Source organism: Ammospiza nelsoni, chromosome 4, assembly GCF_027579445.1.
Source record: "Ammospiza nelsoni isolate bAmmNel1 chromosome 4, bAmmNel1.pri, whole genome shotgun sequence".
Taxonomy (NCBI): Eukaryota; Metazoa; Chordata; class Aves; order Passeriformes; family Passerellidae; genus Ammospiza; species Ammospiza nelsoni.
The window spans coordinates 2,023,951-2,048,008 of record NC_080636.1 but is presented as its reverse complement, the minus strand read 5'-3'; the positions used below and the strand labels follow the sequence as shown (position 1 = coordinate 2,048,008).

Genomic DNA, 24,058 nt, shown 5'->3' with positions numbered 1-24,058 from the left:
CACTGAGGTAAGAGGTCGTTGTAGCTCTGCATTCATCACTGCTGACTCAGCTGTAGCAGCTTAATTTTATATTGGCAAAGATTGAGCACAAACAGAGGCACTACATTGTTAAGAGGTGGGAAATTGACTCAACGAGCACGAGAAAAGACAGTAATATGAAAAGAGAACTAAAATACGATGAATTTACAAAGAAGAAAGAATCTTAAGTCCTGACAGCCTTTTTACAACACTGAGGATTGAAAATGGATCTTGTAATAACAAAGGGTAATACTTGAAGCTGTCCCTAGATTATATTTCTGTGCAATTCATCAGCTACTGTAAAATATTGAGGACAAGGTCACAGCAGGGTTCAGGATTGCTCCAGGAGGCACAGTAGATGCTACTTGGCCAACCAGCCTGTTACTCCCTGTAATCCAATCTTTCCAGTACAGTGGTCAGGAAGAAAAGGGTGAACTGAACCTCATTTTAAATTTTACTTTATAAAATTTTAGGGCTTTTTGTAGTGTGTTCTTGGGTAGGTTATGTCTGCCAAGAAGGCTGTGCAGTTCACTGCTAATTCAAGGAAAATACACAGAAACTACTGTCGTTAATTCATTCATCAAGAAGTCTGTCTTTGAAACAAATACATGTTTTCCAGTGAGAAGTTATGCAAATTGAAATAGAGTGAATACTGCCCTTGATAGTAACATTTCACAGACTTGTGCCTAACTGCAATTGGCCTTTTTTTAACCGGGTGGGAGTTTTTTAGTAGAGAATATTGTTCCTTCTATCTTTCTCTAGGTAGCTGTTTTTACAGGTCAGTACACTTGAGCAAATTGCAATTTTCCTCTGTAAATGCCTTTTCTGCTACAAACACTGGCAATTCATGTTTTTTGTGTGCAAGAAGGGGCTTTTATCTAATATTCAGAACTTAATCACTGGATTTCCATGTGTGAATCAACTCAAGTTGTTGTGTCCATCTTTCACTCCTCTGCTTGAAGGGGTTAAGCAGCATAAATCAGTAACAGTAGAATATTGAACTTTTATGGATGACTTACACCACAGCATACAGAATCTTTAAAACATGAGTCACCAGGCCCATTGTATGTCATGAAAATGAAGTTTTAATTGGAAAATTAATTCCTATATTGGAAACTAATGGCCCTCCATGCCACTCAGCAGCATTTTGATACTCAGTTTGTCATTCCTTGTTGGGGCCCCACTCCTGGGGTGATACTGTCTCACATAATTTTAAACTGATCTTATTTTAATTAAATCTGGACTGGCTAGATTGGTATCTACTGGTGCTTGCTTTGGGTTGAGTATCTATAATACTGTTTAAGTTTTCAGAATGGTTTATTCTCATCAGCACTTGACAACATTTTGCTGGAATTATCTTGCATCGCTTCAGACATCAGAAATACTCTTTGTTAATGTTTAAGCCATGGTTACACTGCAACAGGACACCTCAGCAGCTCCATTCATAAATACGAGTGTAAAATTCATCAATTCTGGTGCAAAACTGCAGCAGAGCTGTGTTATCTATAAATCATGTCATTGTGTCAGGACTCCTGCATTGGATGGGATCATGGTGTGTTTTGAGTTTTGTGCCTCTTTTACAGTCTCTAACCTACAGATTCCTTTTTTCCAGCACTTTGGGCTGGTTGTTCCTTGTGCCCTGTCTATAATGTCACACTTACTTCCATAGTAAATCCATTTCATAACTCCATTCTCACATGGAATGAAATAAACACCAGACTAAGTAAGTGAGTAACTCTTCTGTTATTATTCCTCTGCAGTTTGCACTTTCAGACTTTTTCATGAGCCCTGATGTCTGCTATTAACTGACTTGAATAAGTTCTTGGGGATTTTTTTTTCTGTTTGGTTTTGGATTGGGTTTTTTGTTGTTGTTTGGTTTAATGGTTTTAAGAGGCACTGTCTACTTAAACTGAGATGCAGTCCTAGACTTTTCATAGTTACATCTTCAGTGATAGCCCCAGAGAAGGTCCTTCAACCTCTGCAGATTTCCCACTGATTTCCCACTCTCTGGGGGTAGCAGCACCTATTTTGGCACAGCATCTGCAGTGCTCAGTCTAGAAGGAAGTGGGCTGAACTTTAAGATTCCCTTTGACAAGGCAAAAGTGACCTTAATCCTGAAAAGTGCCAACTCTGCATCAATTCTGTTGCTTTCAGGGTTCATTTTACATTTGGCATAAGAAATTTATTGAATTGAATTGAATTGAATTGAATTGAATTGAATTGAATTGAATTGAATTGAATTGAATTGAATTGAATTGAATTGAAGTGAATTGAATTGAAGCTCTTGTACCTTCCCTTTTACCCAGGAGAGGGCTGCTGAGTGTTAACTGCAAAATGGATTTTGTGGTGATTTCAGATGTACTTCTTAGAGAGTGCTGTGCAACTGGGCTAAATGTCAAAATTGCTTACATATTAAGCATTTTGATAAAACATTTTATAGAATTGTTGAGGTTGGAAAAGACTTCAAAGATCATCAACTCTGGCCAGTAAAAATTTTAAGTGAAGGCACAATAATAATAAAAGTACAAAAGACTGATGTAAAACTGATGTGAGTTTAATTATTTGTTTAGAACAGAATTAGAATTCCCAAAACAGGAGTATAGGAAACTGCTATAGGCCTATCTGCAGTTTAACAAAATTGTTACTCATGTTATTTGCTATTGGGGTTTTGGTTTGCTTTGCTTTTTTGGTTACCAGTTCTATGTGGAAAATGAGTCCATTAAACACGGAAATGGTTGTAATGTACACAATGCCTAGGAGATTTTCCTCCTGTATTCCTGATTTTTAAGGAATGAGAGCAGCCCTGCTGAAAACTGATCATTTAAAAGCAATATCATGAGAGGCTGTTTGGTGTCTCTCTTGTTGGAACCCAGGACATTCCTCTGGCTGCCCTGGAGGACTCCAGACCCTGGCAAGGGGCTCAGAGACCTTGGCACACAGTCACAAACACCTGTACCTTCAATTTTAGCCCATGGAAACAATTACCAACTTTGTGTGAAGATTTACAAGCCACAAGAGTTTGAGTAGAATGATAGTTAATTTATCACAGGGTGAAAAAGTAGAATTTTGGGGATTTAGAATGGGGTTTCAAGAGGCAAGATGGAGGATTTTGGGTGTGTCCTGTCTTTCTTCTGCTTCTTGTCCTCCATTTTCTTCTGTGATGGTGACACTTCTGGTTTGGTTTAGGATAGAGACAGATTGTCTAACATAGGTGATAGGTATTGGATAATTATTGTAAATAAAGTACACGTAGTTTTTAGTATAAAAAATAACACTGCCCCAAGGATGGTCAGTGTGCCACAACCCGACCTGCCAGACAGACCTCAGCAGGTCAGAGAAAGAATGTAATAGATAATAGAAAGCAAACAACCTTGAAAACTAGATCTGAGGAATCTCAACTTCTTCCTCGAGCACGGGGCTGGGGAAAAAAGACTTTTTAATACCTCAGGAGCCATTTCAGCAACAACAAACCCAAGATCTCTCATTGTCCTCAGGTCACAGGAGAGCTTCTGTAGGCCTTGATGTGGGCCCTGAAAGCCATCACTGTGTTGGTGTGCAGCACTCCAAGTGTGCTTTCCCCAGGGTGGGTCTGTTTGAAGAGCCACCTGTGCTGAGCTGCTGTGCTCAGTGAATCTGCCCAACTGAAGCCTTCTGTTGTGGGTTATTGTGCTGTGGGATAGAGTACAGACCAGGGCCCTCAAAACCTTGAATTCTGACTGATTTCTCTTAGTTTTGGTTTTGTGAGTATGAGAGGAGGGTTGAAAAGCCCTGAAAAATAATGTAGTCTGCTTTTTCTTTCTCATTTCTTTTTGAATTTGTATTTTGTTGTTGATTGCAATCTTGGCTCTAGATCTTTCCTGCTACTGCTAAATTATAAATCTGGGTAGTCAGAACCTGAGCTGTCAAGTAGTTTAGTCCATCCTCTAACAGACAAACTGAACTAAGCTAAGCTGAGCAGGGACTTGTAGGTGCCATTAACAATTCATTGGGCAGAAATCCCAGGAACCTCAACCCAAGGTCCGTGAGGATTCAGTTTCGAGTTCAAGGTGTCCATGGGGTTCTTGTTTCAGTCCCCTTTCCTCTTTCAGTCTTTATTTGAGACTGATGATGCCTCCGCTTTCTTCAATGTCTCTTTTCTCACTCAGATCTGATCTTCCCTCTGGATTTCTGCCACTCTGTCACAGAGGGCTGTGCAAATTTGGCCAGTGTCATTTATTACTAGGGAACCCTTGCTCCATGTGCTCCATAGACCTCCTTTGCTTAGGAAAAAGTCTGTAAAACTTCCCAGGAGATGGAAAGGCCATGATGGAGTACTCCACTTGAACACTGTGAACACACTAATTGAAGGGGAATAAGTGCCATTTGACTCACTTTTGAAAAAAGAGTGGCACTTCTGGAAGTCAGGAGGAGGAGATTAACGTCTCTGAAAATATGGAAAAGGTGTGATTGGGCAGAACAAGTAAATGGTTTTAGTTTGGTCATTCCCAAATGTGAACTCTGCTCACCCACCCACTGGACAGCGGTTGCAGAAACTGTGCTCTAAACTAAGGTTCTTGGTGTCAAACATGAAAGATAAGATCCCAAATGAAGTGTTCTTTTCACATTTCCATTAAAAAATGATGCATCTCTGACGTAAATGCTGCAAATGAGATGCAACATCTAGCAGAAATGACTTACAGCTTTAATTTAGGTAAGCAATAACCAATTTTCTATGTAATAAATAATGGTTATTGTTGGTGTGTTTCCTGCTCTCCTTGTTCCTGGCCTTTCGCATTTGTGCCAGTAGTTCTTTACTTTTAAAGTACTAAGCACAGAGACTGATGATGTTATTTACTCTTTACTTAAACACATCTTTTTTCACTTCTTAGAGACACATGTCAGTAATGAAACCTAATTCTGCTCATCTGTTCCTCCCATTTAAGCCAAGAAAGCATTACAATTCTGATTTGAGAAACAAATGGAGCCACAGATCTTTGTCACATGCAAGCAGAAAATCTTTCAGATCTTCCTGGAGACCCCTTGGAGACCACAGTGTCCAGGGCAGGTACAATCATTCCTCTCTGCAGCACTGAATTAGATCTGTTCCTGGTCTGGAAAACCTGTGTGCTGCTTGTCTCTGTGAGAGAACTGCTCTGTACATAAAGGACAAGGTAAAATTCTGTACATGTAGAGCACAAAACCAAGGTTAGAGCTGCTGTTTAAAACTCAGCTTGAATGGAAGACTCCTGCATTTCAATTTTCAGTTTTGCTCTGTCCCTGGTTCACCAGGTCACCTGGATTAAGTAGCTCTTCCAAGGCCTCTTGTTTCAGCTACAAATGGTGCAAAAATATTCTGGCAGATTTCTCCTGGCCATACTATGCCCCTGAAGCAGATTTTCTTCCCTTCCTTTCTCCTGAAGGAATTCCATTCCAATTCCTTGGACATCCTTATGTCCCTGTGTCTGCTGCTCTCCCTCTCAGGCAAACAGATCTGCTGGAAGTCTCCAAGAAGGGCAGCCAACACCAGAGGGAGGCAAGACACCCTTCTGAGGGAGCAGGAGTAACAGCAAATGCCTGCAAGCAGTGGAATTGCTTGTTCAGTGAACACAGTGGAGCCCAGATAGCTGTGTTCATCTCTGAACACAGCTGTCACACTCATTGCACTGTGAAGAGTGCAATGAATTGCAAAATACTGTCACTATTTTATAGTTTGTTCTCCCTTTTATGACTTTTTGTGCGTTGATTTCGTGACTGGCTGCAGAATGTGAATAATTTGTGGCAAGATGCTGGTTCACAGTCTGCCTGAAAAAGTGAAACAGAACATCTCAGAGTGAAGTGAGCAAAAAGTTCTTTCCACAGTGGAAGGTTCTCACCAAAGGAAGGGAGAGCCACTGAATCACCTGAATTACCTTGTGTGCCCTGAACTTGGGCTGTGGTTTCAGAGAGGCACAGGGAGCACCAACACCTGCCAAGTGAACCCCACTGCTGGCTCATGAGCCACATCCCTGTCATATTTAACCTTTCAGCTTTTCCAAGCATGTCTCCTTAAAGGTTGAGAGGCGTTCAACCAAAATCACTACAAATTACCCAATACAACACCTTGTACTGCATCTCAAATGTGCCATTTATATATGGCACATTTGACCACAGTGTAGAACACCTGCAGCTTTTTTAACCACAACCTGTGGTAACTGATGGTTCTTCTGGACCTGCAGTGGTGGAAATGGCTGAGGGAGGAGGTCAGAGCCCTGCCAGGTCTGCTTGTGTCTCTCCAGCTGTATGTACCTTTTTCCCATCCTGCTTCTGTTTTCAGAGCAAGGTGTTGGGCAGCCAAGGATGGCATCTTCTTAACCCTGACCAGCTGTAAGAGTTCTTGAGTGTACCCTAAAACAGGTGTCAAAAAAAATCCCCAATGAATAGGAAACTATAAATAAGTGCAGTGCCATAAACCTGTGGGACAGCTTTGGAAAAGGAGCACCAAGGGCTCTTCATTTCCCTTTCAGAGCTCAATTTACAGTTGAAAGCAATGATTTCAACCGGGTTGTGCTGGTTTTTGGGGTTTTTTTTTCTGGCAAAATGAAGGTTTAGGCATTGATTCATATTGAATTTAAGAAAATCCTGCTTTGATTTCAGAGGGCTGCAGAAAACTGCCTGCCCAGATTTGCTCCTAGGGGTGTGCTGCCAGTCACTCCTGCTCCAGGGTGGAACACAGAGAGTGGGCATAAAACTTAAATCAAAGTTTCCACAGGGGACTGACATAGCCACAAGTCCTGAACACCTGTGGGAGAGCACCTTGCACAAGTTGGGCTTCATTGCAGAATTGATGCTTAGCAACACCTGGCAAAACCACAGATCCTCAGGTCCCCGACCTTTTCTTCCTGCATTGGCAGGCTCAGGTCCTTGCTGCTTCTGTACTTGAGATATAAAAGTTTGAAAGAAAACTAGATTCTCAGTGGGGGGATTGTGAAAGAAGTAGTACATTGTGGGGTTTTTCTCTGTGAGAGCTGTGGAGAAAACTGAAAATCTGTTTGTGTGGGAGAGGGGAGATTTAAAAGACACCTTTAAAGCGAAGTAGGATTCCTTAGAATTAAGGAGGAAACAGTTCCAAGCACTAACCTAACAAAGAGTTGAAATGAAGTTGTTTTCCCCAAAGCTAAGTGCTAGATGTTTCCAAACCATCTGCATTATAAATTCAAGCTCAAAAACTGAGCCACAGTTATCAATAATATCATGATATGTGAGAAATACATTGGCTGTGATACCTCTTGCATTTTGGTAAGCTTTTTCCCTCAAAATGTTTATTTTGGAACTGTATTATGTCAGCCTAAGTGTGTAGCTTCTTTAGGTGATAGAAGATGCCAGAAGGTCTCCCTGGAGCCTTCTCCAAGCTGAACATCCCCAATTCTCTCATCCTGTCTCCACAGCAGAGGAGCTCCAGCCCTCTGAGCATCTTCACGGCCTCCTCTGGACTCCCTTCAGCAGATCCACATCCTTCTTCTGCTGGGGGCATAGCCAGCTGCTGTGCTTAAAAAACCACAACAAATCGCTCTGCCTTGCTCAGCTGCACCCCACTAATGCCCCCTCTCTTGCTTTGCACTCCCCCTGTTGCTGCAGCACCAGGAAACTGCATTTCTGCCTGGACAAATGAGTCAGGCTGGGCAAAGTGATGTGGTGTGTCACCACTGAACATGAGACTTCTCAGCAGCTTGCAAGGTTTGGCTCTTTTGCCCATTTCTTAGAGGCCAATAGAAGTTTTGGTGCTGTAGTTTCATGCAAGAACAGATCAGGGCACCGTGGGCAGAGATTTTGTGGGTTTCTCTCAAGCAACACCTGGGCTCCACTTCAGGAGCAACATCTGGGCATGCACAGGGTCTCAGGGCCTTAAGCTCATGTCAGTGGTGCTTGTGGTGCAGAGAGCTCAGAGCCCCCTGGGAAGGCACCTTTTTCACCTGTATTGTGTGAACTGTTCCAATTTGAGTGTGCACCAGCAGCTTCTTCACATGTGAGCTCCATCCCTGCTCCATGCTGCCATACTCAGCGTGGAAAAGGATAACTGGGAAGCTGATGTGAAATCAGCACCCTGAAAGCAGAGTTGTATCCTGCAAAGCAGCATAAGGTCCCATCAGATATAAATAAATATGAATTTATAAAACAATGTAAATCAATATATATAAATATAAATTAATATGAATAGATATAAATTTATAATTATAATATAAATAAAGTCTGCATTTTGGAGCTGTCTGTGAATGGCCAACAACATGGCATTGCTGGCATTTGTGTCTGTTCAAGCCCTTACAATTCTGTGATATTTTTTAAAAACTCTTGGGATGAACATCTCTTTCCTGCTCAGTTATTCCATGTCACTCTCTGAGGGTATCATAGCCTAAAGAAGGAGATGGACTCATTTCCTTAGAATTGCCCTTAAAATTAGGAGATTTTATACAAGTGCTCTGCTTTAAGAAAACTCCCTCTCAAATCAAATGGAGAAGGTGATGCCAGCTGTTCACTGCCTGCCGTCAGGTTTGTTTACAGCTCTTTTTAATCTCTTCTTTGTTTGTTTTTTTTTTTTTTTTTCCTGAGCTCAACAAGTGCAGAAATCTGACCGCATGTGTTTGGGGTGTCTGTGGTGGAGGTGTTGTGGCACCAGCCCCTGCCTGCCCTGCCCTGTGAGCAGGGGGGTTCACAGCCTGCCTTCCATCTCTGCACCCTGCTCCAAGCAGAGAGAAGCAGCTGCTGGCGAAGGAAAGGAGCTGAGCGACCCCCAAGGTCTGTCCATCTGTCTCACCCTGTGTGGCATTATCTGCTCCCAGCGCCCATCTCACAGCTCCCTGCTCCCAGCACCCATCTCACAGCTCCCTGCTCCCAGCACCCATCTCACAGCTCCCTGCCCATCCCACAGCTCCCTGTCCATCTCACAGCTCCCAGCACCCATCTCACAGCTCCCTGCTCCCAGCACCCATCTCACAGCTCCCTGCCCATCTCACAGCTCCCTGCCCATCCCACAGCTCCCTGCCCATCTCACAGCTCCCAGCACCCATCTCACAGCTCCCAGCACCCATCTCACAGCTCCCAGCACCCATCTCACAGCTCCCTGCCCATCCCACAGCTCCCTGCCCATCTCACAGCTCCCTGCTCCCAGCACCCATCTCACAGCTCCCTGCCCATCCCACATCTCCCTGCCCATCCCACAGCTCCCTGCTCCCCAGCACCATCTCACAGCTCCCTGCCCATCTCACAGCTCCCTGCCCATCTCACAGCTCCCTGCCCATCTCACAGCTCGCTCACCTCCCAGTGTGATTTCACTGCTCTGGCAGCTCGCTGGGTTAAGGTTACAGACGAGGTTTCAGATGAAGTGTGGAGGAAGTGGGGACACACACACCGCTGCTGTTGTGGTGGTGCTCTCTTGTTCACTGGTGGGTGGGCTGTTAAAACAAATGAACCTTTGTTTCTTTCTCTTTTTTTAGCAATTTTTAATAGATTTCCTGCCATTTGCTTAGGCAAGCATAGGCAAGCAGGCATCTTTGCAGCCTTACAACAACATTTGTTCATGGAGAGCAAGGATAACTTAAAGGTTGTTAAGGCAGATATTTTCCCCCCATATCTTCTAGCCTGCACTATTTCAAGTAACTTCATGATTTTCTATTCTCTTTCCAGATACCTATGACTCTTCTCCACTGGTGAGGATGCTGAGAGCAGCAAGAGGAACGAGAACACTTTGTCCCATGCTGTAGAAGGCCTAATTCTTAATTACACTCTTTTGTTAGCTATGCCAAATCCAACAGTCACATTAGTGATAGGCATCTCTCAAAATTGGAATTTGTTTCAGTTGTGTTTTATTTTTAAGAAGATGAGTGAGCCCACAAGAATGCCCTCTGCAGGATACATCTTCAGTCATTTCAGCACTCCTAAGAGTAAACTAACTCCCTGCTGAGTTATTCATGACCCTTCTCAGCCAGCCTGATGCAGATCTGATCACTTCCTGAGGCTCTTGTGAGGAATAAACCAAGCATCTCCCTTCATGCTGAGTGCTGGCACATCACAGAATTTCTCTGAGACTCTATGAAAGAATACAAAATCAACACAAACCATAATCTGTCCCACATCCCAGATAAGCTATCCAGCATTTTAGCTCTCAAACCAAATCTCCTTATTGTGCTTCTCAGTCCTGATGCTCTTCCTAAAGCTCATTTCTTCCATCATGCCCATAAGCTGTGGTCAGCCAGGTTGTATCACTGCCCTTTTATCACTGTCCCTGGGGCTTTCTCACTCCTGAGGGATGATCTGGAGTGACAGTCACACTTGAGAAGCACGAAAAATGGTATTAAGGAAGGTGGAAAGCAGCTGGTGCAGGGAGAGGTAAAAGTTGGAGATGGGAAAGAGGGAAGAGAGAGAAGGAAAAAGGGCCATGGCCAAGCCTCAAGTCTGAAAAGCAAAGTTCACAGCAGAGGGTGGCTGTGGTTAAAATGCTGATGACGGATTTGAGAGGCAGCTCTGACAGAGAAATTTAGCCAGCTGGCCCTGCCCAAAGAGATATGAAATTAACCTCGATGGTCTTTAGGGCTTTGCAGGCAGAACCCCCCCAAAAAGCTCCAAGCTTTGTTGAACATTTTTTGTGAAAATACAATGCTGTAATCTGTTTGGGGATGGGAAATCCAAGTCTGAGCTTTTTCTGAGCCATGTGCTCAGGTACCAGCCCAGCCAGGGAAGGACCCAGGTGCAAATCCCTTCTGCACTGGACTGGAGCCCATGTGGGAGGTTTGGGCTCAGGGTATCTGCCAGGTCCTTACCCCAGGGTGGCTCTGCACATGGCCCCATGCAGCCATGATCTGATATCTCAGATATCTATCTCCACTCACCTGTGCTTTGGAGGGGGTGGAGACTCTGTGTCTGCCCAAATGGAGTGAGGAGCTGCTGTGGCACCTCTGTGTGGTGGATGGATGGATGGATGATGGATGGATGGATGGATGGATGGATGATGGATGGATGGATGGATGATGGATGGATGGATGGATGGATGGATGGATGGATGGATGGATGGATGGATGGATGGATGGATGGATGGATGGATGGATGGATTGATGGATGGATGGATGGATGGATAGATGGATGGATGGATGGATGATGGATGGATGGATGATGGATGGATGGATGGATGGATGGATGATGGATGGATGGATGGATGGATGGATGGATGGATGGATGATGGATGGATGGATGGATGGATGGATGGATGGATGGATGGATGGATTGATGGATGGATGATGGATGGATGGATGGATGGATGATGAATGGATGGATGGATGATGGATGGAGGGATGGATGGATGGATGGATGGATGGATGATGGATGGATGGATGGATGGATGGATGGATGGATGGATGATGGATGGATGGATGGATGGATGATGGATGGATGATGGATGGATGGATGGATGGATGGATGGATGGATGGATGATGGATGGATGATGGATGGATGGATGGATGGATGGATGGATGGATGGATGGATGATGGATGGAGGGATGGATGATGGATGGATGATGGATGGATGGATGGATGGATGATGGATGGAGGGATGGATGGATGGATGGATGGATGGATGATGGATGGATGGATGGATGGATGGATGGATGATGGATGGATGGATGGATGGATGATGGATGGATGGATGGATGATGGATGGATGGATGATGGATGGATGGATGGATGGATGGATGGATGGATGGATGATGGATGGATGGATAGATGGATAGATGGATGGATGGATGGATGATGGATGGATGGATGATGGATGGATGGATGGATGGATGGATGATGGATGGATGGATGGATGGATGGATGGATGATGGATGGATGGATGGATGGATGGATGATGGATGGATGGATGGATGGATGGATGATGGATGGATGGATGGATGATGGATGGATGATGGATGGATGGATGATGGATGGATGATGGATGGATGATGGATGGATGGATGGATGGATGGATGGATGGATGGATGGATGGATGATGGATGGATGGATGATGGATGGATGGATGGATGGATGGATGGATGGATGGATGGATGATGGATGGATGGATGGAGGGCTTCCACAGCCCACTGCTCACAGGTGCTGCACAGAGTCCACTCTGCCCCAAATCAGAGAGGATAGGGACACAAAGACCAGGGAATAAATCCAGTTGTGTTACCCACTTGACTCAGAAGAGCAGGCAGGTTTGGGTAGAATCTTTTCTGGCATCTACTGAAACTGCTGGCAGAGCAGACAGATCCTGAAGGCCTGTCCCCAGGCTGCACCCCCAAGTGTGTCACAGCCACAGCAGTGGGGCTGCTGCTGTGAAAACAGCCCTCCTTGGTTTGTGGTGATAAACAAATGGCAGTTAAGGGGGGAAACTTCATCATTTTTCTGAACTTTCCCAACCCACATGCACACACGAGCTGGCTGTGCAGAGGGAGCAGCTCGGTGCAGCTGCAGAGGATGCACGTGCAGGGCTCTGTGCTCAGCCAAAAGCTGTGTGTAGCTGTAGGAACCCTTTCCCTATGGCTATACCCTCATCCCAGGGCTCATGTGTGGGACTGAAGAGTGGATAATGGGAATTTTCTGTGGTGTAAGGGGTAAAGGCTTTGTGTAAAAGGGTAATTAATCACTGGGAAATTAGTTCTCATGAAACATGTGAGGTGCAAGCAAGTAAGAAAGTTGCTTTAACCAAAATAGCTCTGTGCTTTCTGTGAGGCTTTGGGATGGGGAAACTGAAGGGAGCAGCAAAGCATAGAGGGGATCAGGTTATGACCCTTTCCCAGCCAGGTGCGAGGGGTGAAGGGAGAGCTCAAACTCGCATCCCAATTGTGAAAAGGGTGTATTTGTGGTTCTTGGAGGGAAAAAAATAGATTTCTGTGGGTTTAAACCATGATTTATTTATTTATATTTTCATGAGCTCAGTTATAATGTATATTTTTAAGGGGAAGTGTCTTTATGAAAGTTTTGCATTTCTTTAAAACACCTATGCTGCAGCACCATGAAATTTCTCTGCAACTCTCAGCCCAGTGATTGTGAAAAGTGGGTTTTAAATTTATTTCTCAGTTTTCATTTGGTTTCTGCTGGATTAAAGGATTTTATCTATTTATTTCAACCTAAATTGCAAAGGGTTTTTTGTCTGTGTAACCCGCCACCCCCTGCCCCATTCTCAGAGAGTGCAGCACCTCTGAGATTAAATTGAACATGGCCTGGAAATGACGTGGTTGATCTAATTCTTGAAATTGCCCATGTTTTAAAATTGTTTGAGACCCCCTATGTGCATTTTAAGGCTCTTTCTGTATTCATAGGCAGGGGAGAGATGCAGGTGAGGAGGGGCAGAGTGAGAGATAGGGGTGAGTTTGTGCATCAGCTCAGAGCCCCATCCTGCAGGCCAAGGCTGAAATCTTTGTGTTTGAGTGAATATTCTGCAGACAAAAAAGCAAGTGAGAGATCTGGGCTTATAAAAGAGGGGGGGAAAACCCACATTTCTTTCTTTTAACCAGGATTTCTCTTTCCCAGGGTAGCCAAGGGTACAAGCCTGGGTAGTGAGTGAGAGGCAGTGATGGAACAGACAGCCCATTCTCTAACAGACAGATTTATTGAGTACATGCACAACTAAGCAAAGCAAAGCAGTGAAGTCCGGGCTCCAAAAACAAGATCTCACCAATCCGCTGGCCAGGCGTGCTGGGAGTCTTGGGAACCTGGAGGTGATGCTGCAAAGGTCCATGTGGATTCAGCTCCTTAAAGTCCATGGTGACTACAGGGTCTTCTGTTCTGCTCATCTTTTATCATCTTTGCAAGTCTTTGAGGCTGCTCACACCCCTGCTGTCTTCCATGGGTGCTTTTCCAAGTTCAGGTGTTAAATTTCCTTCTCTTTCCTTCCAAAGACAGTGTCCTGTTGGAACTCAGTGCATCTCTCTGGGTGTCCAGGATGGCCAGGACCCCTGCCAGGGGGCTCAGAGACCCTGGCACACAGCCCAGAACACCTGTGGGTTTGATTATGACCCCTGGAGCAAATTACCAGCTTTGTATGAAGACCTGAAAGCCACAGAAGTTGAAGTAGTGTAATAATAAAATTATCACTAATTGAAAAAGTAGATTTTGGGGGTTTTAGAATAGAGGTTTTGGGGACAAGATGCAAGGACTTGGGTGTGAACAGCCTTTGTTCTTCTTCTTCTTTACCTCCATCTTCTGCTGTGATGTTGGCACTTTTAGATTTAGAGTAGAAGTAGGTTTAGAGTAGAAGCTCACTGTTTAACATAGGTGATAGGTATTGGGAAGTTATTGTAAACATTGTAAATGTAGTTTGTAGCATAAAGAGACAGCACTGCCCCGGGGGCAGGCAGAGTGCCTGGAACTGTCCTGCTGGACGGGCCTCAGCAAGGCAGGAGAAAAATTTTATAGATAAGATACAATAAACCTTGAGACAAGAAATGAAGAACTCCAACTCATTCTTTGAACGTGCGGGCCGAAACAGAGACTTTTAATATGTCTCGGGCTGCAATAGACCACAACCTTCCAAGAGTGTCCATGGCTTTCCTTACCCCTATCTCCCTGGTTTAAGGACTCTTAAATCACACAAGAGCAGCATCTTAACATTACTATTTGGGGATGGGAAGTTCAAAAACAAGCTACTTATGCTAACTTTTGCTTCTTTGCTATGAGGGTGATCAAACAATGAAACAGGTTTGCCCAGAGAAGTTGTGGAGTCTCCATCCATGGAGGTGGTCAAAACCCAGCTGAACACAGTCCTGGGCAATATGCTTGAGCAGGTGGGTTCAGACTAAATGAAATCTCTCTAGAGGTCCCTTCCAACCTCAGCCATTCTGTGACTCATGCCATCTGCAGGCTGCTTGGCCTGTCCTCCCCTCCTAGGTGGCCCTCTGGTAACAGAGAAGGCCATCCCTGTCATCAAGGTCTGGCATGGCGTGTGTCCCCACCGCTCAACGCCTACTGGGTTGCAGCCAACAGCGGAGCCAAAAGATCTTCTTGGTGGCAAACACAGAGGCCAACCCAGTCTTGCCCTTGACTATTTCAGGAGGCTCTTGGCCAGCCCTGCTCCTTTCACCTGGTTATCAAAGCAGAGCTTCACCTGCCTCATCCGGTAACAAGTGGCTACCATGGCAAAGCACACACAGATTTGCATCAGCAGGATGACTACAATGGGGTGCAGCAGCGTGTTGAAAATGCCAGTGGCCGTGGGGGACCAGCCAAAAAAAACTTCCCACCAGTGGTGCTCTCCCGCCCTCTTAATTCGTTCCATGACCTGTTTTATAACTTTACCATCATGGTGAACCGTTATTAGGATCTTTTTAGCTTGGGCCTTGGCATTTTCTAGCAGCTGCTGCAAATCTGCATGCTCTAACATTTCTTTTACAAGTGATAAATCCATACCGATGGGGGTCGGGGTTATACTACGATACAAGGTATAGTTTCTGATTAGCAACTGGCTAGTAAACACGGGTGGTTTATACACAAAATCACAGCCTCTAATAGTAGCTACATTGCAAGCACACATATTTGAGTCACTAAATACAGTCTGGTTATAAGCTTCATTAATCTGCACGTATTTACATGTCGTTCTGAAGCACACGCAGCCTTTCCCTACGTACACTAACATGGTTCTGTTACTGCTCTGGGGGTTGATCTCAAAGTGGCACACCCCTTCTTTGGTGTCAAAGCACACATCACTCGCCTTAAGGGCATCATCTTCGCATATGAATCCCAGCCCCCTCTCCAAAATGCAGGCTTCCAAATCCACCGTCTCCCACCTCCCGTCAGACACCCTGGCCCACATGCGGTGCTCCAGGGGGTAGACCACAGACCCGTTGGTGTTCACCCCCAGGGCCACGATGGGGTAAACCTTTTCAATGCGAGCCTCTGCCACAGTGAGGACGTGGGCAATGACCGCGTTGAGGGCCTGGTCGTGGGTGAAGTTGACGAGCCTCCACCAGGCCTGGAGCTGCCGCTCCTTCTCTGTGGCCGCGTCCCACACGATCTTTCGGATCTCGGTGGGCAGGACACCGTTGTCGCCGTCTCTCAGGATGCCTGCAACAACACTCTGCACCCACATCTGGGCCTGGATGCAGCTAAGAGCAAGAGAGACGTTACTTTGTTCCACGCCCAGGGCTCGCAACAGCACCTGATGGTCTTTCTCACTTATTTGTTCCCAGGTGGGAAGCACCTCTGACACAAGCCACTGCCCCATCCCAAGGCTGGACAGGGATGAGTTCAGGGGTTTGAGGAGGCCCTGCACGCCCGAGGTGACAGTCTCCAGCTTGTTTGCCAAGACTTCAGCGTCCATGCTGTTGAGGACTCCCAGGCCAGCAGCTCCTCCTCCCAGGGCTGTGGCCAGCAGGTCCCTCCTGGCCCGGGCGGCCTGGAGGGAGCGGCTGTGGAGCCAGGCCAGCCAGCCAGTGTGCAGAGTGGACAGGAAGGGGGCACAGTGTGGGCTGACAGAGGAAATGTTAACAGTGGAGAGAGACAGCACCACCTTCTTTAGTGACCGGACAGGCCCTGTCAACAGCTCCTGGATGTGATTTTTCTTCACTACGTAAGGACCTATTTTGGAAACGAAAGGGGGCAAGACAGCAATGATGGCAAATTCTTTTTTAAATCCTTCAGGGCCTCCTATCCACCACTTTCCACCGAGTTTGGGGGACATTTCTATGCTCAGGTTTCCTTGACACCACACCTGGAGGGTTATGATCAGGTGTGGGCAGCGTCCATAATCCTGATTATACCATGAAGCCTCCATATCTAATTCAGATCTATCAAGGCTTTTGGTCTCACAGAGGCAGGTCAGTGGAATGATCCACTTGTGGCTGTCAGGGGCTGTGACAGTCACGGTGGTGCCATTAATTTGCATTGGGTCAGCAACACTTTCTTGGGAGTATTTAATTTCCAGTTTTACCTGGTTGCCAATTTCAACATAACGGGGTGCATGCCAGGCCAAAAAATGGCACTTTGAGATCTTAATGGCAGCAAATGAGGGTGCTGTGGTGCTGATCTTAAATTTAAAGGACAGCCCCACACTGTTGTGTGCCCAAAGGCAAACCACAAAGACTGGCTGGACCAAAGTAAAATTGTACCAGCAGTCCAAATTCTCCACAGCACAGATTTTGTTCTGATTCTTCTTAGTTTTTATTTCAATGACAGAGATTTGAGTTACTCGCTGGTGAGTGGATCCGTTAATTACCCTGCACCCCACCTTTATTTGCTGTCCCACCTTTCCCAGCAGCTGTGGAAGTCTGTTTGTGCTATCCCAGCCCCACTCATTTTCCAAGTACACCTCTGCCCCATGCATAACCACTGTTGACAAATTTAAGCCTTTGTTAGAATTTAATCCCATGATTCCTGTGTGTTTTATGTAAGCTTGGGACCAGGGCCAATCAGTCCCAGTTTTTGTGTGCCTCCTAAGCCTGTGCTGGGCTTTGGCCTGTGTGTCAAGGTGCCTTTCTAAGTGAGAATGAGTGACATTTTTACCAAGATGCTGATGGGTCAGTTGGACACAGTGGGTGCTCAGCACTATGCACATACCAGAAAGCAAAGTAAATACTGCAATCACAAATTTGAAAGCATTTTCCCCGCAGCACAAACAGGGCTGGTGATGCCACGAAGATCGCCCTTCCCGCTGGTCACAATCGCCTTCCATTTTCCTTTATCTGCAAAACATAAGCAAGGAGGCCTCTCCAGCCCCGTTAGTTTCCCTTCCATGCTTTTAATTGTGAAGAATGGAACCATTTCTCCTGCCTTTTTGCCCCTTTTCTGATTTCTACCTGGTACACAGAGGGGCTGGCCTTGTTCACAACCCTAACAGGCCCCAGCCACTGGGGTTCCAGCACCTGGTTCTTCTCCCTAACCCCTCTGTATATGACCAGGTCCCCTGTGTTCCACTCCACAGGGCGCAGGAGCACTCCCAGCTGCTTATCCATCTTAGGGATGCTGGTCTCCTGCACTGAGGCAAGCTGGTGGTAGGTGGCTGACACCGTCCTCAGCATGTCCTGGACCCACCTGTCCATCAGCACGCGGGGCTGCATTTCATCTGGGGGCTCCCCTCCTTGCCACCAGTGTTCCAGAAACTTCGGGTCTCTTGCAGGAGGAAATTTTGTGGGGGAAAGTGTTTGAGATGCCAGAGACCCCCTCAGTGCCAGCAAGGTCAGTGGGAGCTTATGATCCCAGTCTTTCCTTTGCTGGCTCACAAGCTTCCTCAGGGCTGTCTTCAGTGGCTGGTTGGGCCCCTCTGCTGAGATTGGCTTCTGGAAATGCCCTGTGATGTGGAGCTTTTGCTTGATTCCCAGGGCCTGGCACACCCCCTTTGTGACTTCCCCGATGAAGCGCTGGCCATGATCCGAGTGGATCTCCTTTGGGGTGCCCCACTGTGAGAAGATGTGCTCTACCAGGATCTTTGCAGTTGCACTGGCTGAGTTGTTCCGGGCTGGGAATGCTTCCACCCATTTGGTGAAGATATCACTGACCACTAGGCAGTACTTATTGCCTTGGGCTGTTTGGGGCAGAGGGCCAATAAACTCCATCTGCAACTTGCTCCATGGCCCAGAAGCCCTCTGGTGGCCCAGGATGGCTTTGGCTGTTTTGGCATCGGGATTGTTGGCTGCACAGGTCAGGCAGTTGCTGACATACCTCTCCACATCCTCTCTCATTTCTGGCCACCACCCAGCGCCCTGCAGCCTCACCATGGTCTTGTCTGTCCCCAGATGCCCCTGCTCATGAGCCAGGGCCACCAGCTCTGTCCGGACAAGCTCAGGCACCACCCAGACTGGGAAATCTGCCCCCTCCCTCCGTGCCAGGATCAGCCCTGAGATGTCTTTCCACACCTTGCACCCTTTGTACTCCTTGCCCTGCACTAAATCCCTGAGCCTGGGGTCCTGTGCCTGCAAGCCCACCAGATCCACGCTCTCCCAATGCCTGCTGGGAGTCACCAATATTGGGCCATTCTCTGATACCTTGCTGGCCTTCCACATCAGCCCTTCCTTGGCACCCTGCTTGGCTTTGGCATCTGCCTCCTTGTTCCACTTGGCTTCCTCTGTTCCCTTCTTGTGGGCCTTGACCTTGATGATCTGTGCCGGGCACGCCCTCTGCTCTGCCAGCCTGGCAAGGTACAGCAGCTTTTTGGCATAGGTGACAGGCTTGCCATCAGCAGACTGCATGTCCCTCTCCCTCCAGAGGGGCAGCCACTCCAGTGCCACACGCACCACCCAACCCGAGTCTGAAAATATGGCCAGTGGCTTGTCTGAGGGGGTGTTTTCCAGGGCAGCCATCACGGCCACCAGCTCGGCGGCCTGGATGGAGTGTGGCAGGCACCTCCCCTTCACCACCTCCCCCGTGCCCCTGTTGACAGCGGCATAGCCCGTGTAGGGCACCCCTTCCTCGTGGTAGTTGGACCCATCCACGAACCACACAACGTAGCCTCTCTCCTTGGCCTCCTCCAGGCTGAGGCTGCTCTCAAAGAGGGGTGCCCTCCGTGGCTTGGGGTCAGTAAGGGACACTCCCAGCTCCTCCTCATCCCTCTCTGCACTGATTAGCACCCTGTAGGCACCAGGGGAGAGGTCCCCGGGGACCTCCTTGTTGGTCAGTGCCAGCGCCCAGTTGGCCATCCTGGGGCAGCACAGGGGACCTTCATCCCCCTTTCCCAACAAGAGGTACCTCACCGGAGTGCAGGAGGTCCTCAGCAGCACTGGGGCCGAGCCCAGCAGGTACTCCCAGTGCTGCAGGGCCCAGGTTAAGGCTAGAACCTCCCTCTCATAGTCACTGAACTGTTGCTCAGCTGGCGTCAGGAGACGCGAGGCGTGGGCCACAGGGAGCAGCTTGGCACTGTGCTGCTGGCCCAGGGTGGCCTGCAGCCCCATGCCCGTGCTGGCCAGCTGCAGAACATAGGGCCTGTCCCCCCAGGGATGTGCCAGCATGGGGGCTTGTGCCACACTCTCCTTCAAGGTCTTCACTGCCTCTTCCTGCTCTGGCCCCCATTCCCAGGGGGTGTTCTTTTTCAGGAGGTGGCAAAGGGGGGCTGTTTTCTCTGCATAGCTCTCAATGAACTCACGGCACAACCTCAGGAGGAACAGGAAGGACCTCAGAGTGGTGACATCAGACGGGGCTGACATCTTCTGTATTAGCTCAACCCTCTGCTTTTCCAGTGAGCACCCTTCCTCCCCCAGGGTCACCCCCACAAAGGAAACCTCCTTCCAGCACAGCTGGGCCTTTGTGGGGCTGATCTTGAAGCCTGTCTTCTGGACAGCCCCCAGCACCTCTGCCAGCACCTCCAGGTTCTTCTCTTTGGTCCGGGTGTGGATGAGGATATCCCCAGCACAGGAGAGCACGCTCTCCCTATGGCTGACCTGCTCCCACATCCTCACCACGCGGGCGTGGCAGATGGCAGGGGCACTGTGGAAACCTGGGGGAACTCTGGTGAAAGCAAATTGCCGCCCACGAATTGTGAAGGCAAACTTGTGCCAGGACTCGGGGTGCAAGGGGATGGCAAAGGATGGGCTGGTCAGGCTGAGCACCGAGAACCACTCGGAGCCCCGGGAGATGGCTGCCATGATGTTGGGGTACCTGACCACTGTGGAGGTCTGCATTGGGGTGACCTGGTTTAGGGTGCTGAAATCAACTGTCAGCTTCCACGTTTTCCCATCAGCTTTCCTCAGGGGCCACACTGGGGCGTTGCTGGTGCTCTGCTGCTCCACCAGCACGCCCTGGTTCAGCAAGGTTTTGACTGTGTCCCACAAGCTGTCCTCAGCCTCAGTCGGGTACCAGGGCTGAAGCTGAGGAGGCGGATCTGGCCCTTTGATGGACACAGCAGCATCAGTCTGCCCACAGTCCAGCTTGCTCCTTGCCCAAACCTGGGGGAACTGCTCTGTGACCCGTTTCACCCGGGGCTCCCACTCAGGATGGACCAGGATCTCAGGGGCTTTCACTGACATCACCCTGTGGCTTGCCGGGATGACAGGCAAATCAATTTGTGGGCAATGTAGCAACGCTTGGTTTGCCAGGTCCACCACCACCCCCATCTTTGTCAGTGTGGAGATGGCTAAAATTCCTGGCTTTCCTTTCATTTCTATTTTCCCAAATTTTTCAGACCCTTTGGTAGCCCCAATTTCAAAGGGTATGGGCCCTGTGAAGGGCACTGAGGATTTCTGGCCGTTGGGCCCTGTCAGTTCAATAATTTCAGAGGTTTGGAAGATCCCGGCTCTGCCAGGGGCCATGTTCAGAATTGAATAAGAGGCACCAGTATCAATTAACATCACTTGTCCAAGCACCCCCCCTCCAATAGTTGTATCAACTATCAGGCGCCCCCACAAATCGGTCTTAATCGGTGCCACAAAAAGGGGCGATGCGGGTGCCTGGCAGCCCTATTGCTGAGCCTTAGCCCCTGGGTCAATCAGGTGGGAGCTGCTGGTTTTTTTGGCCTCGTGCAGGGCCAGTTTTTTGAAGAGCTCCGCTTCCGGCAAGCCATCAATGTCCTCCGGTTTCTCATATTTTAGCAAGCGCTTCCTCAGCTCAGCCCGCCAAGCGTTAGACTTCTGAAACCTGAGCCCTTGCTGGTTCTCCTTCCCCATCCCCCCCTTGCTGTCAGGATCTTTTCGGTTGTCTCCTTGCATCTTTCTCATCCCTGCATTTTGGAAAGGCATGCCCAAGGTTTTCCCTTTCTTCCCCCCCGACATGTACCCTGGGAATGCCTGCTTTTGCAGCTCAAAATTCTGGTTCAGGATCTGCTCCAGCTCTGACAGAGGCTTTTTGGCTGCATCCCCACCAGCAATCACCCGCAGTGGGGGTGTCAGCCCCACCACCAGAGGCTGCTTGAATTCAGGCCTGTCAAAATCAGGGGGGGAGTTCTTTGAGCCAGGCAGCCCAGCTATCTGGTAGAGCATCTTTTTACGGTTAACATAGGCATCGGGCCTCTCCTCAGGGTTTTGCTTCTCCTGGTGGAAGAGCACTAAGGGGTTGACCTCTGGGAAGAACACCTTCAGCACGGCCAGCTGGACATCCCCAATGTCCGGGACATTGCCCATCTGCACATCCCCCGGCAGTGATGCAAAATCATCTGGTTTCATGGACTTTCTCACAATGTCTATCAGGTCACTCACAAAGCTGCCACTCTGGCACTTGGGCAGACGCTGGACTCTGGACAGCCAGTTAATTGCTGTCTCCTTTGTCAGTGGCCCCAGCATCTTCCCCACTGTCTTAAGCTGCTCAGGGGTAAACCAGAGCACAGCCCTGTTGGTGTCTATGGGTTGGAGTGGAACATGGCTGACTGGCTCATCGTGGGGGACCTTTTTATCTTTGGAAGCCTCTGCCTCCCCTACTTGCAGCTGGCACACCTCCTCCCGCAGAGGAGCATAGGGGGACGGCCTGGTGGGGCTGTTAGCACCCCACACATCATCCTCATAATCATAGTGGGGTGGGTGCAGGTCCAGGGAGTCCTCCCCATCACCAGTCCCAATCTGAGTCCTCTTGCCTTTAATGGCAGCCACAATGCCCCTTGACACCCCCAGCTCTGCCTCCAGCTCCTGGATCTTGGCGTGGCACACCTTGTGATCGGGGCCAGTGCCCCGGTCCCGTTGGACGTCCTGCAGGACCGCCCTCACCGCGCTCTGCGCGTCGTGGGTCTCCCCAATCCACTTGCCAACCTCCTTTTTCAGCTCCTCCGTTTTCAGCTTCTCATAGCCCAGCTTGTTTTCCAGCCGGGTGATCTCCACCGCGCTCCGCAGAGAGTCCCCACACAGACCCTGCACCTCCGCCCGCAGGTTGTCCACCTGGACCTTAAGCTCCTCCTTGGCCTGCTCCAAGGTCTGCACATTCTCAAGAGCCTCCTTCAGCAATTTGGACAACTCCCTTCCTACCATCAGCAAACCCTGCAAAGCCGCTCGCTTCTTACACTTGTTAGTGGGTTTGGGCTTTTTGTTCTCCTCCGACCAGCTCTCCCACTGCTGGCACAGCTGCTGGTAAGCATCTGGGCCCTGGAAAGACCCTGGTGACCAAATTGGGGGTAGACACTTCTGGAGCACAAACTGCTCCAGCTTCCAACTGCTAACAATGTCACTCATCATAGCAAAGGGAACAAGATCTGAGACCACTCCGACTCAGGGCAAAACTACCATAACACACCAGCACTGACAACTCCTTCAGCCCCTCCACAGAGCAAGGCCACAACCCTACAACCCCACAACCCACCTCTCCAGAAAGGCCCCCGGGGGGACACCGAGCCTGGGCACAAGGGAAGGGGAAGGTGGGAACACCGAGCCTGGGCACAAGGGAAAGGGAAGGTGGGAATACCGAGCCTGGGCACAAGGGAAAGGGAAGGTGGGAACACCGAGCCTGGGCACAAGGGAAAGGGAAAGTGGGAATACCGAGCCTGGGCACAAGGGAAGGGGAAGGTGGGAACACCGAGCCTGGGCACAAGGGAAAGGGAAGGTGGGAACACTGAGCCTGGGCACAAGGGAAGGGGAAGGTGGAACAGGAGGCCGCGGCCGGGCCGGCAGCTGCCGCGAGCCGCCGGATCCCGGGAGGAACGGGGAAGGGATGTGGGATGTGGGATGTGGGAGCGGGTGAAGCAAAGGAGAGACAGAGTAGGAGCCCAATAATGAGATCTCACCAATCCTCGGCTGAGCGTTCCAGCAGTCCCAGGAGTCTGGAGATGGTCTCTGCAGAGGTCCAGCAGATCCAGCACCCTTAAGGTAAAGGTGGTGACGAGGTGGCAGCCTGGTGATTTTTATAGCCATGGCAGGTCGTTGTTTGGGGCTGGTGACACCTGTGTTTACTTCCTTGGTGGCTTTTCCTCCTCCGGGTGCTGCCTTCCCAAGGACACTTTCCTTGTCTTTCCTTATCCTCTTCGACACTGATTAGGGAAGCTGAGATCACACGGCAGCACCTGCACTGCCCCTTATCTGTTAGGGGAGGTCCAGGATTATCCTGGCTCACACTAAACTCCTGCTTGCACCAAATGTCCTGAAGAGGGAGAGCTGGAGCCTGTCCTCTGGCTGTCCATCCTTCCGGATCCCCCCATGGCCCCCTCATTTACTGCACACC

General features: G+C 48.7%; 1 protein-coding gene across 1 annotated transcript; it reads right to left on the bottom strand.

Moving 5' to 3' along the window:
- Positions 1-13,594: 13,594 nt before the first annotated feature.
- Positions 13,595-23,849, bottom strand: LOC132072087 (uncharacterized). Its single transcript, XM_059470085.1, has 2 exons — positions 23,625-23,849; positions 13,595-17,679 (listed from the first exon to the last, which is right to left on the bottom strand). The coding sequence occupies exon 2, from the start codon at positions 17,667-17,669 to the stop codon at positions 15,045-15,047; it is 2,625 nt and encodes an 874-aa protein (XP_059326068.1). The 5' UTR covers positions 17,670-17,679; positions 23,625-23,849; the 3' UTR covers positions 13,595-15,044.
- Between the last annotated feature and the right edge of the window lie 209 nt (positions 23,850-24,058).

Coding starts and splice junctions, on each gene's coding strand:
- LOC132072087 (XM_059470085.1), bottom strand. CDS start 17,669: ATGGAAGGCGATTGTGACCAGCGGGAAGGGCGATCTTCGTGGCATCAC.